The sequence below is a fragment of the Nannospalax galili genome, unplaced genomic scaffold (assembly GCF_000622305.1).
Source record: "Nannospalax galili isolate Female #2095 unplaced genomic scaffold, S.galili_v1.0 scaffold146, whole genome shotgun sequence".
Classification (NCBI taxonomy): domain Eukaryota; kingdom Metazoa; phylum Chordata; class Mammalia; order Rodentia; family Spalacidae; genus Nannospalax; species Nannospalax galili.
The window spans coordinates 4233571-4252246 of NW_008357929.1; the positions used below are offsets into that span (position 1 = coordinate 4233571).

The 18676-nt window shown below is 41.6% G+C and overlaps 1 protein-coding gene across 1 annotated transcript in view; it reads right to left on the reverse strand.

The window, feature by feature from the left end:
• The window catches only part of Dnah9 (dynein axonemal heavy chain 9), a 430757-nt gene that overhangs the window by 303297 nt on the left and 108784 nt on the right, over positions 1-18676 (reverse strand). Inside the window, exon 27 of the mRNA XM_008855701.3 lies at positions 5847-6003. Within this exon, the coding sequence (XP_008853923.1) occupies positions 5847-6003 (157 nt within the window). The remainder of the gene's footprint in view (positions 1-5846; positions 6004-18676) is intronic.

The window sequence follows — 18676 nt, forward strand, 5'->3', positions numbered from 1 at the left end:
TTAATAGCAAATTCAACATAGAAGACAAGTTAGTCACTGAGACACATTAATAGAAAATGCTTAACTGTAGCACAGGAAAAAAACAGAAGAGGATGACAGATATGTAAGACAATGAAAAAGGCCTAACATATAGACAATTAGAAACTTGGAGAGAGGCAATAGGAAAAAAACATTTTTTGAGGAGTAATCATCAAGTATTTTCCCCAAACTGATAAGAGACACCAACCCAGACATTCAGGGAGCCTGGGAACCCTAGGCAGGATAAAAACACTCACGAACATCATATTAAACTGACAGAAGCCAACAGCCAAAATTTAAGGGAAAAATATTAAAATCAGGAGACTAGAGAAATGGCTTAGCAGTTAATAGATTTTTTTGCTCTTGCAAAGGACCTTCATTTCCCAGCATGCACATATGGCAGTTAACAAGCAACTGGAACTCCAGTTCCAGGGATCAGATGCCCTCTTCTGGCCTATGCCTGTACTGCATGCATATGATACACATACATACTCACAAAATAAAAAAATAAAATAAATCTTAAAAGAAATTCCAAAACCAAATTCTATGCCTATCAGTGGTTTGAATGCTTTTAAAGTTGTGACTCCTTTAAATAAAATGCAGGCAATATATAAAATCCTAATAAGAATTTCCATAAGTATATGTTTGCCCCTACCCCATTATTGCCCGAGGAAAGCAGCAGAACCCCACATCGCCCCATTTACTTATTGTACACATCTCTTGGTGCCATCTATTAAGTAGTGATGTCACCTGGATGTTGTTGAATGGTGTGCTTCTGGACTGGGACAAGTCAGGATGAAAGGTTGGAAGGGAAGGATATTGAGGGAGAACCAACACTGATGACTGATCTGGGATTGTAATACAAGGGCATGAACAAACAGGATGACACAGATTTCCACCTTACTGATGGAATGAGGAATTTGTCAAAGAGGTGTAGGAAGGATCCTCCCAATGTAGAGGAAGATCCTCTATACCAGACACCCCTTTTTTAACTAGAAGCAGACCAGGGTGTGGGTGAAGTTGGAGAAGAGACATGGATTCACCAGAATACTTGCTGTAGTGGACGTCCTAGAAAAGGAAACAGTGCATGAGATGGGGAGGCCAGGGGATGAGAAGAGTATGACAAGTGGAAGTGTGATGCTTGGGAAGTTGAGGGAATTGGAGATTTTGGGAAATAATCAGGTCAGGGGACTCTGGGCCCCAGGAAACTCGGAAATCATTCCAAATGCTCTCAGATTCGAAGCCATTTGATGTTCTATAGTAACCTCTCTAAACTGAGGTCAAGGGGGAAGTATTGCTGCTTTAATATGGAGTGTGGATGTTGTCCTGCAATCGATGGTTGTGCCGAGCCAGACTCAGACAAGGCTGCTTTCGCCTCAGAGCAAGCTGGACTCAGAACAAGGTTACTGCTGCCTCCAAACAAAACCGTTATCTTGTGATGGTCAACCGTAAGTTCCCACTGAAGAATGTGGATGCCAGTTTAGGACAGGGAGTCGTGCTAAGCCATTTCTGACTCAGAGAAAGACCATCATTGCCTCAGGGCCAGGCTGTTGCTAACCATGATAAATCCCAGCTGCAATGATTCCAGGACACTGTGACTGAAACTTTGCTTGATAACCATGTGCAAACCTTTCCCGTAAAGCAACCCTTAGAATACCTGTGTGCAGACAGTTTCTCTCTGCTGTTCAATCTATCTCAGCTCTACTGCTGTGTTCTCATAAACTCTATTGCCTTTTTCTGACTTAGGAGAATTCCTGTACAGCCTACATACTACCAGCTTGTCAAATGTCATCCCCCACATGACTTAAAGAATTTTTTAGTTTAAAACTGGTCATGGCTGGAGACAGTAGCTAGTTCTGTGGGTATTTCACAAACAATATTAAAGCCATACCTTTCCTTTCCTGCACATTTCCACACTGTTGTAGGAGTGCCCTGGTCCCACATCTGCCCTCATGGAGTTGGATGGGCTGGTGCTCCTCATGTACTTTCTAAGGCAGAGGTGCATGTGGACACCACTTACAGCCCTAACCCTCATCTCTGGTGCCTGTTTGCTTCACCACACGCTGTCTTTCCAGGTTGCCTAGATTGTCATTTGGTTTTGTTTTCTTCAAGCCTTATTCCTTTTTTCCCCTTTCTGCTGCCCTGGCACCCGGCTCCTACCTCTCCCCATCTGAAAGCCTGGGATGTTTATGCCCATCGTTCTGCCTGCCTCCCTTTGCTTGGCTCTCTGCAGCATCTTCCTCGTATGCCTTCATGTGTTACACCTCTTCTGACCTGCAGGTCTTTCTGCAGCCCACTACTTCACAGGCCCACGGTCCTCGCTGTCTCTGTTCTAACCCACCACCTTCCTTATGTTGCTCGTGCTCCTTAAGGTTGCCTGATCATCACACCAAGCTTATTTCTAGCTTCTCTTCTGCAAAAAAATGTGAGCAGAATATATTACTGTGAGTGTCATAAAATACACATCAAAATGACCCCTGGATAACAGCCTGACAGCTATGCTTGACCCTTGTTCCCTTCCTCTCCACACCTCAGCCAGGCTCGAGAAGAACTCATGGAGTGAAGCTGACAAGGGTGGGGGAAGGATACTGGCTGCACAGAACTAGGCCCTGGCTTCAAAGCTGATATTTTAATAGGTTAGGCTGTGTTAAAATGCCACACCCCAGAATTCAAATAGCCTTGGGTCTCATGTGTTCCTCAGCATGTTTCTCGGCCAGCAACCACTGTCTGTGTCCCTATTCTGGAATATTCCAGGGCTTAGTATTTGTAGGGTACACATTAGTGCTCGAGTTTATGCTGTTTGAGCATTAATAAGCCCCCACGAATTATTTCATATATGTTTTTTAAAAATTTTTATTTATTATTTTATTTTATGTGTATGAGTGTATTGCCTGCATAGATATAAAGTGTACCTGTGTCGTGCAATGTCTGCAGAGGTCAGAAGAGGGCATCAGATCCCCTGGAACTGGAGTTATGGATGGTTGTTAGTCGTCATGTGGGTGCTGGGAACCAAACCTAAGTCCTCTGCAAAAGCAGTCAGTATTCTTATCCATTGAGCCATCTCTCCACTCCCAATTACTTCATATATGTCTTGTCTCTCAAGAGAGACTGGGCTATATTCTATCATCTATCTATCTATCTATCTATCTATCTATCTATCTATCTATCTATCATCTATCTATCATCTTCATCATCATCATCATCATCTTATCATCTGTTATCTTTCAAGTACTGATCTATCATCTATCTGCTCTACCTATCTATTCATCTATATCATTCATTGGGTCCCCTAACTTCTCCAACTTTCTTTCCGTATCCTGACTGAGAAATCACAGTACTTTGGCCACTCATGACTCAGCTAGCCATCTTGAGCCTAAACAGGGGTCTTAAATAGTCTTAGATACTGGTAAAGATATTTAAGTTGCTCAAACCACTTAAAGAAATTGGCCTCAATCCTGAAGAAAATTCCTTAAACCTCATATGTGTTGCATACACTGACCCCTTGCTGAGGCCATTCCTCAGCAGAACATCCCATCCTGTCCCTGCCAATCTTCATAGATAAGCTTTGGCCCTCTGCACGTTTCTCTACTAAGTATTTTGTAGTGATTCCCCCCAGGCATCTAATCCCTCCCTCCTTCCCTCCCTCCCTCCCTCCTTCCCTCCTTCCCTCCCTCCCTCCTTCCATCCTTCTCTCCCTCCCTCTCACCATCCTCACAAGCACTGGCCTGTGGCCTGGTGCATTCTAAGCAAGCATTCTACCACCAAGCTACACTCCAGCCTTTTGTGTTTCTTTCAGTGGAAACCTAGCCACTCCTATTCCTTGGTGGAAACTCCCTTGAGTTTGTTTCTGGAGCAACTCCGACTACTGTTTATCCTTATCTGTAGAATAAAACATCATTTAATTTGGGTATCTTCCCACAATGCCTCACGCACTCTGAACAATGGCAATAACCAATAAACCTACTTGGTTGATGGAGTGTTTTCTGAAAATCTGGACAGCTAAGGGGAAAGGAAGTGTGCCAACAGCTTAGGTGGGCTGTCTGGTTACAGTGGCATGGGGCATAGGAAGGGAGTGCCTCTTTCTGATGTGTCATTTAGCCTATTAATATTGTTCCAAATCTGTGGCTGGCCTGGAGTGAAGCTTCACTACAGTTCAGGTGAGCCAAGGATAGACCCTCCCCAACCCTGTAGTCACAGAAGGATAGGTGGGGTTAAGGACCACTGATTGATTTTGAAAATAATTACATAAAAAGACCCTAGTGTGGGGTCAGCTCCTTTCTTCCTGTTTGCTGTGCTCGATTTGACTTTGAGGAAATCTGTTGATTTTTCTAAAATCAATACACATGTCTTCTACATCTAAATCAGTGTGTCTTTCAGAATGTTCCCCTTGGGAGACTATATTTATTTCAACAATACTGCCAATAATTAACTACAGAAGAATTTAGAATTTCAAAATAATCTTTAAGGCTGTTTATTTCTTTAAAGGGGAAAAAAATCTTCCACCCTTGAAAACCAGCATTATCTTAATGTGTTCATCAATAAAAACAGCTGTGCTCAAATATAGGGGCTATGGACCAGGGGAAAGACTGTATTTTGGGTCTGGATGTCCCTCTCTTCACTGGCTATGAGAAAACATGACTTTATAGGACTTTATAATTTTTGCACAGAGAAGTTAAACACTGAAAATTATTCAGACCCCCAAAACTGAGTCATCTAAAGAATCCTATAGCTGTTTAACCACAGAATTACCTTGTAATCTCTAATTTTTACATCAAATTAAAAAGTTTTATTATTTTTATTTTATGTGTAGGCATGTATTGCCTGCATGTAGGTAAGTGCATCCATGTTGTGCAATGGCTGCGGAGGACAGAAGAGACTGTTGGATCCCCTGGAACTGGAGTTACAGTTGTTAGCTGCCATGTGGGTGCTGGGATTCAAACCCAGGTCTTCTGCAAGAACAGTCAGTGTTGTTAACTGCTGAGGTATCTCTCTAGCCCCCCAAATTTCTTTTCAATCAGTATGTCACAGGACAGTTTATTTAATCTATTCAATGTAACTTTTTGTCTAAATTTTACATGTCATTGTGTTTACAAAAGAAACATAAGGCAGCTTATAAAAAAACATAATATGAGAAAACAAAAAACATGGAGGCAGCAAAGCAATCTGTTATTATACATCTTTAAATGAATTTTTATTCAGTTGTGGGTGGAATGTCTGTAGCTGAGACATGACCTCATGGGCCTTTTGCTTCTCTGGCTTTTCTCCATCATACAACCTGGAATACATTACCTGTTTGAAATGAGTGCCGAGCATATGGACTTCCCATTGTCCTTCTGCAGGTGTCTCTACAGTGAGCACTGGCTAATCTAATCTGCTTTCAGAAGTTGTATCTGCCCTTGCATAATATCCTAAGGAGTGTCCATTTTACAGAGGCGCTCAAAGGCTATTACCCAGAGACAGACATGTTCATCACGGTGCTCATAAGCCTTTTTGTGACTCTGGAGCCTACGGTGAATTTAGGGCTTTGGGGGTGTGTTCAGCACCTTTGTTTTACAGGAGATGGAAAAAGGACCACTATGAGAAGGGACCCGTTTGTGTCAGCTCATTAATGGAGTCAGAATGCCTGGAGCTGTGCCTCCTTGTTACACAAGAGGCCGACAGGAGGCAAACAACTTCCATGGGTCCATGTGCTATGAAGCAGCAAGCTGAAACCTCCTGTCTGGACTCTGCAACCCTGGGAAGCAGGACCAACACAGTATGAATAAATCATCCCTGATTTGAGCTACCACCTGATTCCCAGTCTCTCCAGGGGCTGAGTGGACTTGTACCTTATAGTCCATCTGCTCTGAGCAGTTGAACACGTAGACCATGATGCCCAACGCTCGGCCCAGGTCCTTGGTGGTCTCTGTCTTGCCTGTGCCTGCAGGTCCTGCTGGAGCCCCACTCATGATCAGGTGCAGAGACTGGGTGAGGGTAATGTAGCACCTGCCAAAGACAGGAAGGTAAATGTCATTTTCAGCATCAAGGTGGCCTTACTGGGTATCAGGAAGGTAGAAGCTGGAGGTCAGATGGGCCTCACTGCTTCTAAAAAGGAAAGCCAGCCCAGAGCATTTCTATTGTCTATTCCTCACAGGAACAGGCTTGACCTTCCCAGAGAACAGTCTGATCATGACCCTGGGCATCGTGGCTCCTTGCTGGCCTGTCTTGACCTTGATTATGCCTTCTTCTCTACCTCATTTCTCATTGCTCCACTTCTCTCCCCATGTATGCTAACAACAAGCCATGTAGAGAAACGCTCACTTGCCAGATACACTGAGACTGGGTGGCTCTCCTCCCTATCCAGCTCACCCCTTCAAGCATACCCAGGGGATGTTCCTTTTCTATCTGTCTAGCTAATGGCTGGTAACTTCTGGTCAGGGATTGTCATCATTTCACCACCTATTCCCAGCCCCAACACTGAGATGAGTGAGCAGATGCCCCTCAGTGGAACTCTTCCACTCTGCTCCACATTAATCTACACCACATACATCATTTCTTGAGCACTATCTTTAAGAGTCATGAAGAAACAGGGCTGGCTTGTGCACTGTTTTACCTTCAGACGTCAGCACAGCTCCAGGCACATATAAGCCATCAATAAGGTCTTCATGAAACATAGGAAAGATTTCATGAAGGAATGGATTAGTTGCTCAATCCATTTAATCTTCCTGTGACTATTTTTACTCATGGCAATAAACTCAGCTTTAAGATTATTTCTGGTGGGGCTCGGGAGATGGCTCTGTGAGCAAAGTGCTTGCTATTTAAGCATGAGGACCTGAGTTTGGATCCTCGAAAGCCATGTAAACTCGGGGTGTGGTGGCACACGAGCAGGGTAGACAGAAGGATCCATGCATCTTTTTGGCCATCCAGTCTGGCTGAGATGGTGAGCTCCAGGTTTATTCAGTGAGAAGTTCATGTCTCAAAAATAAGGTGGAAAGTGATAGAGGAAGACATCTGATGTCTTCCTCTGGCCTCCATACATATACGCATGAGCGTGTGCACTCATAGATGACACCCCCCCACACACACATTCATACATACAAATAAGATTATTTCTAGTACTCGAAATGATTCATAGTTCATTTACTTGTGCTCGTTGGACAATAAGCACATGAAAAGATGCTCAAGATTGGCCCCTAAGGAAGTTCACCATGCCTGTAGTGCGTTACATACGGCAGGATGGCTAAAGTTCAGAACATGGCAATAACAAGTACTGGTGAGGATGCAGAAGAATGGGGAGCTTCCTATGTTGCTGGTGGGAATGTCACATGGCACAGCCACTTTGAAAGACAGGTTAGAAGTTTCTTTAAAAGTAAGGCTTGCTGGGGCTGGAGAGATGGCTCAGCAGTCAAGAGCACTGGCTGCTCTTGCAGACGATCAGGATTCGATTCCCAGCAGCCACATGGTGGCTAACAGCATCCATAACTCCAGTTCCAGGGGATCTGACAGCTTCTTCTGACCTCTGACAGGCATAACATGGGTGCACTTACATACATACAGGCCATACACTGATACATATAAAATAAAAACAATAAATGAAATATTTAAAAATATTTATAAAATTCAGAAATTTCTCCTTCTGAGAGTTTTCTCAGGAGAAATAAGTTAGCTTGTTTATGACACTCATTCACAGTGGCAGCATCATATTGGTTAAAAAAGAGAAGAAATCCAAATGTCCATCCACAGTGAATGGAGAAACAAGATGCACCATATCCATGCCACAGAACACTCCAAAGAAATGAAGGAACGAACATGGCCCAGTGCAGATGAACCTCCCCACCATCATGCCCCATGGGTGAAAGAAGACAGATGAATCGATGATATGAAACATGTAGAAATGACCAATAGAAATGCCCATATGATCAGTGGCTACCTGCGGATGTGGTGGGAACAGGGATTTATTACAGATATGGCAAAGGACAGTGATCTAAAACTGTTATGGTGGTAAACAAGTCTATGTATGCACTAAAAATTATTGAATTATACGCTTGACAAGAGTAACATTAAGGCATGTAAATCATACCTCAACAATTCTGTTAAACTGCACCAATGGCCCATCTTCTTAATACCTAGCAAATCAATACACTGACTATCCACAAGCTCGGTCTGATGGAAGAAATCTCCAAAATTAACTGTCTGTGTTTTGGAATCTGCTGATTCAGGACTCTGGTGAACAGCTGCTTTTCCTGCCAGGTGGTGATGGTCTCTAACTCACTCTTTGGAGCCCATGGGGTTGAGAGGACTGGAAGTATGTTTCCATCTTCTCTAATTCAGTGTGAATTTCCCATATCTGTTTTAGTTTCTGAGTGAAACCCAGGAAGGCAGTTTCCCCGGGCAGAGAAAAGGAGTGTGGAATGAATTAACTTCTGGTTTTCTTGTGAATGGAGTGCACTGATTTAGCTGATCATAGGGATTTGGGCTGCATTCAGCTTTAACCCCTAGTCATCCAGGATCATGTGGCTACCTTACTTTTGAGCATCAGACAGGCCATGAGGCAAAATGAGATAAGTCAGGGAGAAGTGTAAGTCTGGGTGTCCTACCATCTTTCTTAGACACTATTATCCTTTGGTCACTCTTCTCAAAATCTACAAGTGGACCTTTATAGAGACTACGTGCAACCTCCTTAGTCCTGAGCTTCTGGTTCCACATTAATTCCACACCTTCCACTTCTCCCAGTTGCCAAAGCCCCAGTGAGAAAAGCAGATTCTTGCACTAGCAGAGGTCCAACCTTGGTATGCCTCACCTCATCAATGTCCTTTTCAAACAGCTTTCCCACAGTTGAAAAACAGGCCACTCTGACCTGGAGTTGCTGGATTCTCAAGGAATTTGGAAGTTTATAAGTGCAAGGTTTCACAAAGTAGAATTCTCATTAAAAAAGTCAAGACTATTTGAATGAAATCTTTGGAACTGGGTGTCAATCTCAGAGTGTCTATAGAGTTTCTAAACACTTGAAGGAGATGTCAAAATATTATCTATAATAATAGAACTCAGAGATGAAAGAGCTTTCCAAAGTCAACTAATTGAATTTTATAGAAGGGTAGACTGAGGTCTAGGGAAGGAAATAGGGTCATCTAAAGAGATCTAATGGCTAAACGAGTACCATGGGACTTTAGCACAAGCTGTACGAAAAGCCTAAAAGAAAGCAAAGCAAGGATTTCTCGTCTGCAGGAGATGTAACCAAGATGCCCAGGCCATCAGGACAGTTGGATGTATTTATTTTTCAGACACATCCTTACTGAAGGGGCTTCACTGTGGTCTCTTTAAAGTCCACCTCTTTAAACACCCAAGCCAGAGCCTTCGACCTGCTCCTCTTTCCTTGTGTGGGTTGGTAGAAGATGTCCTAGCTCTAGGCAGACTCTGGAGTCAGGTAGGGTGACTTCCAATCTTGCCTCCTCTGTGCCACACCTATGACAAAATGGTTAAAATGTCTTTACATCTTAAACAAGACAAAAAGACAGCAAAGCATACCATTGGGATCTTGGTTATGGTTTGCATATGGTTTTTCCTTATCTGAAATTCAAATGTTGGAAGCTTAGCCCCAAATATGGTGGTATTAAGAAGTGATGAGGCCTAATGTAGGGGCCTTTGGGAGTGTGCTCTTGAAGAGTGTTGGGATGCCAGGCTTTTGCTCTTTCTTGTTGTTTCCTGGTCACCACGAGGTGAACGAACCTTCACTGCTATGCACGTCCATCATGGTGTGCTGCCGGCATAGGCCCAAAGCAACATGGCTAGGTGAGCATGGACTAAACCCTCTGAAATCAAAAACCAAAATAAATATTTCTCCTTTAAGTTGATTTTCTTAAGTTTTTCCACTTGACAGATGCTGACCAACCCAGTGTATAGCAAAACACAACCATGGAGATGACTTCTAGCATCCACACCATTTCCACACACACTCAAAGAAGAGGGGATTTTACAGTGATCATATCTAAGGAATAAAAGTGATGCAATAATGTCTCCATGAAGGAAGGCCTCAGTGGCATGCCTAGGACTCAGCTGTGTTGATGTCCAATATCTTTATTGACAACTTGAATTACAATTAATTAAATAGAAGACAAACTTCTTTATTGATTAAATTTGTTCTTTGACAATTTCATGTATATAATGCATACTGATTACTCTCACCCCAACTCTCTTATCTCTCTCCCATCCCTGTCATCCCTCCCTCATCACTACAGGTCCCCTTTTCACACTTATGTCTTTTTGTTTGTTTTGTGGCCCACTGATTTTAGCCAGGACCAGATAGACCAAATTTCTAAACAATTTTAGCAATTAAAAACAGTAAGATAGGACTGGAGAGATGATTTAGCAGTTAAGAGCACAGGCTGCTCTTGAAGAGGACCCAGGTTTGGTTCTTAACACCCACATGATGGCTAACAAACACCCCTAACTCCATCTCCACAGGATCCAACACCCACTTCTGGCATGCACAGGCACTACATGCATGTGGTACACTTATATGCAGGAAGGCAAAACACTCATAGACATATAATAAAACAAATAAATTTAAAAAATGGGCTAGACACAAGAAATCAATTTTCAGAAAGACAAATGCAAAACAATTCTCAAACAATTGCATCTATAGAAAAGAAGGTTATATGGAAGGTCACAAGGAAAATGACCAGAGGTTTAAAAAAGATTCTCAGCTTAACATGAAAAGTAATATTAATAGAATATAAATGCTATCAGCTTCAACCTAGAACAAATATGCTCATTTTACAATATCACAATATTTAAACTTTAAGAAGTATATATTTACCATGAATGCCTGAAATTCCTGGGTTTGTTTTAGTTCTAAGGCCCTTCACCATCTTATCCCATCTTTCACTTTGCTCGCACTAGCTGGAAAGTGTCCTCAAAACATTACAGAATGAATTGAGAGGTATGTCCCAAATCTCCTTCAAATGATATGTCCAGCAAAAAGGGTTCGTGGCTTGTAACCAAACTCTAGTGGCAGTGACTGTGAGTTTCAGTGGGATTAGAAATGCTGAAGTGACTCAGAAAATTCAAGAGAATCAAGAGTAAAACCCTCAGAGTCTGCAATGCAAGGAAGTAAATGGCCAAAATAGAAGATAAATATGTAAACATTTCAGCTCACAAAAGAAAAAAAATACATCAAACTAGGTGAAGAAAAACAACAAATACCTGTAACAACTGATAAATTGATACACTGGACCTCATCAAAATTCAAGACTTTTGAACTTCAAAAGATGCCGTCAAGAAATGGAAAGATATGCCAAAGACTAGGCAACAGTATTTGCAAGCATGTATGTACATAAAACATCCAAAGAATTTTCACAACTCAATAAGAACACGAACAGACTATCAGAGAATGGGCAGCAGATGTGAGGAGATATTACTACAAAGAAGAAACTTGAGTGGCTGAGAAGCACGGGAAAAGATGCTCAATGTTATGAGGCAATTGAAAAATGCAATACAGAATCTGGATGAGAGAGCACATCACATCCAGTGGAATAGCTGTAGTAAATAAGGTAGCCAATGCCAAATACCATCAAAGGTGCAGAAAATGGGAACCCTCATGCATTCCTGGTGTGACTGTAAAATGGTGCCCCTACTTGGGAAAATAATATGGCAGTTCCTCAACAAGTTCAGCACAAACGTGTACAACACTTAACAAGTTCCCATTCAAGAGAAAAAAAGAAATATATCCACACAAAGACTTGCAAGAAAATGTTCATACCAGTGTTGTTTATAATGGCCCCAAATAAAAACAGCTCAAGCATCCATCGTCTGGTGAATGCACAGCAGAATGTGGTATGTCCCTGGGGTTCAAGCCCTGAGGTCTCCTGGTTTAGGCCCTTGAGTTGGTTATGCCACAGCCAGCTGGACTCTGTCCATGCATGTGAGGTAACTTCTTTTTTAGTTTAAAAGTTGGTCTCAGTTGAGCTATCACTTATAACTGAAAACATTTTGATAAAATGTTTTGACTCACTGTACTCAATGGTCAGAATATTTCCCAAAGAACTAAAAGAGGTTAAATGGGAGTTGGAGAGACTGGCTCAGTGGTTAAGAGCACTGACTGCTCTTGCAGAGGACCCAGGTTCAGTTCCCAGCACCTACATGGTAGCTAACAACTGCCTACAACTCCAGGGGATATGATGCCCTCTTCTGGCCTCCATGGGCATTGCACGTCATGGCACACACAGGCAAAATATTCATACGCAGAAAATAAAAATAAATAAAAATTTTTACAAAAGGTTAAATGAAAAAAAAAACTAGAATAAGATGTAGGTGAATATTGCATTTCTCTTTGGACAGGGGCATTCTAAGCCTAAGAGTAATTTTAAAAGACCCAGAAGAAAATGAATGGTGATAGTATATCTCTCAGGAGAAGAAAATCAAAAGCTGATAAACAGAACTCCAAAGCCTGTGAGTTATTAAGGCCACCCAAACTCAAATGAGACACAATGTGATTAGCAAGATTGACAGGAACTTTGAAGCAGTACAGAAAGCTGTTTAAGGCATTGCATACTGAGCACAGTTCTAAACTAGTCAGGGTGGGGGAGCACATTGCTTTTCAAAAGAAAAATAGAGGGCTGAAGAGATGTCTCAGTGATTAGGCACATGCTGCTCTTCCAGAGGGTCAGAGTTCAGATCCTAGTACTCATATTGGGTGACTCGCAATACCGTGTCCCTCCATCTCCAGAGGATTCTATACCATCTGTGGCCACCTGCACATACATGCACATACACACATATACACATAAAAAATAATGTGAGTTTGAATTATGGTTATCTTCCTCTTTTATAATCTATCCTGAGGAAATAATAATAAGGTTGGCGAAATATTCATGAATGCTCATGATGTGTACTTTGTTTTTGTTTCAGTTTTATTTTTTTGAGACAGGGTCTCCCTTGTAGCCCCTGATGGCCTAGAGCACACTGTGTAGACCAGGCTGGTCTCAATCTCACAGAAATCCACCTGCTTCTACTTTCCAAGTGCTGGGATTAAAAGGGTGTACTACCATACCCAGCTTATGAAGTGTATCTTAACAGTAAAAGCTTAGCTATAACTCAGATGTCCCATTACATGGTTACAGCATAGAAATCATGGGATATTTGTAAAAAGGTTGTGATTCATTTACTGAAGTGTTTTAGAAGAATATTTAGAGAGTATACATATAGTTATTGCATAAACTTTTATGAGATGTGAACAAATGTCTACTCACCCCAGATAGGGCTCCAATGACAGACCCAAATATGATGTCACTAAAGTTCAAATTGGCAAGTCAATGAGGTTTTTGAACTTACAGAGCATGGGTGAAGGGTTGTTTACAGGAGAAAAGTAACCTCACCACCAGAAAGCCTCATCCTAGCTTGGATGACAATATCCGTAGATGTATAGATGGAAGCTCCACCTCTAACTAACTCTCTATACTTTATCACCTTCTGAGGCTATGGTAAGCTTGGGTAGAATTAAATAATTAAATACAGTTTGGAAGTTGGCATAGAGCAGAGTGGCTGGAACCTTAGGTGAGGGTTTAATTACTCTACTTAGCCCCTTCTTCTGTGCGGGAATGCCAACAGGTCAAGCTGCTCTGATAACAGTTGATGTGTGCAGTGCGTAGCTTTCTACAACACTAGGGTCAAGTAAAATTAGAAATCTCTGTTGTCTTATATCAGCATCTGATCTCAACCTACATATAGGAAGAAACAGGCTAAATAGTGATCATCCCTGGGTGACACTGCTTTTCTTCTTTAGTTGACTGAAGTTTTCAAGTTTTCTCTGGTAGGAAAAACAAAGAAAACTTCAAGAACTTTGCTATCTGTGTCCTTGTCCAGAAAATCACCTTCAAAGACTCTTGCATCAATTATAACTTCCCTACTTACAGTTTTTCCTGAGAAATTAAGAGGTACTCAAAATTGATAAGCAGGTAATTAAAACTACTTAACACAGCACAGGGCAGAAAGGCGCATTTGTGTGTGAAGGGGAGGGAAGGGGAGGGGAAGAGCTCATTCAAGGCTAAGGGACAACTGAGAAGAATTGCTTTTGTTCAGCCTGAAAAAAACATTTCCATTTAGTTCTTCAATTTAGTGTTATGCCAACGTCCTGCAACAGCAGCTTAGCCATTGTCTACTTACACATTCAAGTTGCAGTGGGAAATTCCAAAGAAACGGCACAATCAGTGGGATGTACTATACTATGGGTGTGCTTTTAATGAATGTGCAGAGGTTGTACGGATCAATTGTCCATTTGATTAATTCTTCTGGCAGGAGAGAATTATATGTACTGATGCCACACAGCGGTAAAGGTTGAATGCTCTTTAAAATGTGATTTTTCTATGTGAAGGCAATTTTCTTTATTTTTTTTCTAGGCAAAACATTTCTTGAGATAATAATGGAAGTCAATGAGAAAATGGAATTTATCATATAAATTTTTGACTACATACTACTTTGTGAGAAAGACATCTAATGTGCAAAATGAGGTCAAAGTCTATGTAGTATTTACCATTATTTGCAGCAAATCTTCCTTTCAGACTGTTATTCACATCATCCCATAGAAGAGGGATAAATCCCTCTTTTAGAAATAATTCATCGTCAAACTTTACTCTTTCCCTCCTGAAGGCATTCAGCATGAGGGTACCAGAGATCTCTAAATCCAGAAGAAGTAATTACCTTCTTCAGCTCTCTGGCAAGTGTGAAGATCCAGGGAAATAAAAGAATCGTGTACTTTTTATCTCTCAGAATGATAACATCTGACAGGTCAGTGGAAAGAAAGGAAAGAAATATTCTAAAGGGTATGAGGAAGCTGGGTTCATATCCCAGGCCTCAGAAGTCATTTTTCGGCACTGGCTCAGGGATATATCCTGAATGCCTATTATATGCTGGACATGGGCTAGGTTCTGAGAGCCGGGCAGGGCAAACCAAAGTCAATGTTATCATGGAATATATAGTCTAGAGTGGAAGATAGACATTAATCAAATTGTTCAAACATATAATGGTTTCATTATACCATTTCAAGTGATATAAATTTCTAAACTATTAGCTCATGGTCCATAGCGAGACGAAACACTCATGGCAAAAAGAAACACTGGATTTCTTCCTTCTAATGCTGGATGTCTTGCTAAGAAGCACTATTCTAAAATATATTTGAAAGAATCTAGTCTTAATGTACCTTGAGCTGGAAAAATTTTCCTTCATTTCACCCTGGAGGAACCCTAAAGGTGTATGAGTTCAAGTAAAACCCAAAGATTCCAGACCCCCCAGAGCTGCTGCTGCTGTCACCATCCCAGCTGTAGAGGGATCTGCAAGAGCCAAGACGAAGCCCCAGGAAGGCCTCTTCCCCAGTCAACTTCTCCTTGGTTCTGTCTATTCTTATGATTGGCAGCTTCCATATTTAACCATAATTTGTCCATTCATTCATTCATTCATTCATTCATTCTAAAAATGTTAAAGTACTAGGTGGCCTTGCATGCAAGACAGGCAAAGCAGATAATTTCAGAAGGTGAAGAAAATTAGGAAAAAGACAGATAGGGTTTCTATCAAGGATGTCCTCTGTATGTGCACACTGGATGAAAGAGGTGTCCTCTTAGAAAGTGTGGGCAGAAAAAGCATCTCAGAAGGAACAATAGAAAGAAAGAATGAGGAGGCATGGTGGGAGAGAGAAGCTGGAGGATGATATGAAACTCCCAACACAAGACTGAAGAGAAACGAGCTCCTGGTGATCAGTAGAAAGGAGGTCATGTGGATAGAAAAGCCCGTTGGATTCCCCACGTCCATTCCATGAGCAACTTAACTAATTTGAAAATGTTTATCAGATACTTTAATTTGATTTTCTGTAGCTGTGATAAATATGAATCAAAACCAATTGAGGAAAGGGTTTATTTTATCTTTTAGCTTACAAGCCATTGTTGAAGGAAGCTAAGGAAGACTCTCAAGGCAGGAACTCAAGACACGAACCCGGAGCAAGAACTGAAGCAGAGACCATGGAGGACCGCTGCTTAGTGGCTTGCTTCCCCTGGTTTGTCAGTTATTTTTCTTATACAGTCCAGGCTCACTGTATAAGGACTGTATTGTACACAGTGGGTAGGGCCCTCCCACATCAATAGCAATTAAGAAAATGCCTCATGGATAAGCTCATAGACCAGTCTGCTAGAAGAAATTCCTCAGTTGAGATTCTTTCTTCCAAAGAATATCTAAGTTTATGTCAAGTTGACAGAAACTATGCCATTCTACCCCTTGTCAATTTGACAAACAAACACAGTACTTTTAAGACATACCATTTCCATTTCTTGTCCCCAAGATCTCATGTTAATATCAAAATGGAAAGGACAGTCCAACTTTAAAAGTCCCACCATCTTTTAAAAATTCCAATGATTTAAAAATAAAATCTCTTTAAAAATCCAAAGTTTCTTTTTTATTATATTTATTTTTATGCATGAGTGTATTGTTTGCATGTATGTAAGTGCACCAGTGTCATGCAATGCCCATGGTGGTCAGAAGAGAGCATAGAAATCCCCTGGAACTGGAGTTACAGATGGTTGTTAGGCACCATGTGGGTGCTAGGAATTGAACCTAGGTCCTCTGCAAGAGCAGTCAGTGCTCTTAACCACTGAGCCATCTCTCCAGTCCCCAGAAATCCAAAGTTTCTTAACTCCTATAAAATTCCAAATAAGTTATACACTATCTTGTTCCAAAAGGGAAGAACCAGGGCAGAGTTACAATCATATCAAAACAAAACTGAAATCCAACAATGTAAAAAGCTAGTTGTCTGTCTTCTGGGACTAACTCATGATCTGCGATCCAAAGGGCTTAGGCAGTTGCATTTCTCCAGCCTTGCCATGTAGCACACATAGCTTGCCTCATAGCTCAGGCCAGTTCTACTCCACACCTGCCACAGTCCTGGTATGTCTAATATGCTGGAGTCTCCAGTGAAACTAAGGCTTCACCCTCATCAGTGGCCTCTCCTAGGACTCCTTCCCTGCCACATGGTGCCCACTCTCAGCTTCTCTCTAAGATTCCTTCAATCATGGGGTTTCCATTGGAACTGAGGTTGCATCTTCATCAATGGCCTCTCTTCAGGGAGACTCTGATTCTACCATAAGATGCCAAGCCTCAGTTGCTCTCCACAACCCCCTTATACCTTCAAAACCAATACCATATGGGATACTGTAATACATTATTTGCCAAGTACTGCACCAACTTGATGTGCAGCTTCTCCCCACCCCTCACTGAACCACAAGTACTATGTGTTGGCCTTGAAGAAATACTTCTTAGACTCCACCTCAGTGATGTTGGTCTCTTATTAATCATGGCTGATTTTTCAACCCCAGCTAACCAGGATCAATTGCCAAAGTACAGCAAATGTTTTACTTCAGTAGTGCTGGTCTTTCATTAATTACAGCTGATTCTTCAGCCCCAGATGACCAGAAGCTACAGATTCTTCATTCAAAATACACATTAGGCTTGATAGAGTCTTTGAGGGAACCCTCAAACTTCCCCCTGAAACGTCCCAAGTCATGTCTCTACTGTCTGCATTGCTTTCAGCATTATCTCCAAGTTTCCAATAGCTCTGAGCATCCAATGGCTTTTCCAGCTCCAAAATTCTTTCTACCTTCTTCCCACAAAAAGTCCAAGACAAAAAAGCTATATGGTCAGGTCTATTACAGCAACACCCCATGTTCCTGGTACCAACTTCTGTTCTAGTTTGCTTTCTGTTGCTGTGATAAACCACTACAACCAAAATCTATTTGGAGAAGAGTTTATTTCATCTTACGGCTTGCAATTAATCATCAAGGGAAACTAAGGCAGAAACTCAAGACAGGAACTCAAGACAGGAACCTGAAACATAAACGGAAACGGACCACAGAGGAATGCTGTGTACCAGTTTGCTTTCCTTGGTTTGTCAGCTACTTTATTACACAGCCCAGGCCCACAGGGATGATATTGCTCACAGTGGGCTGCGGTCTTCTGCATCAATCAGTAATCAAGAAAACGCCTAACAGACATGCCCACAGACAATCTGATTGAGGAAATTCCTCAACTGAGATTTTTCCTTCTTAGGTATGTCTAGGTTTGTGTCAAGTTGACAAAAACTAACTGTGATACCAGATGATTGGAAATGTATTTAAGGATTTGACTATGAGAGAGATGATGTCACTTAAAATAAGAAGCAGAGAGCTAGGGAGTTAGCTAAATTGGTAAAGTGCTTGTCCTGTAGCATGAGGACCTGAGTTTGATCTTCATAACCCACATAAACACACATTTAAAAAAAGCTGGGTGTGGTGGCACATACTTATAATCCTAGCACTGGGGTGTGTGGGGGGTGGGGAGGTAGAGACAAGCAGATCCCTGGGGCTGGATGGCCAGCCAGTTTAGTCTACTTAATGAGTTCTAGGCCAGTGAGAGAGCCTATCTTAAACAAACAAAAAACACAAACAACAACAACAACAAAAAACCAGTGGGGAGTGCCTGAGGAGCAACATTCAATTTAGTGCTATCCTCTGACCACATGCATGCACATGCAAACAGAGACACAGATAGAAACACAGACACAGACCGATAGACACACACACACACACACACACACACACACACACACACACAGAGATACACACAAAAATAGAAGAGTGAAAATTTAAAGACAGCACAGCCAATTTTA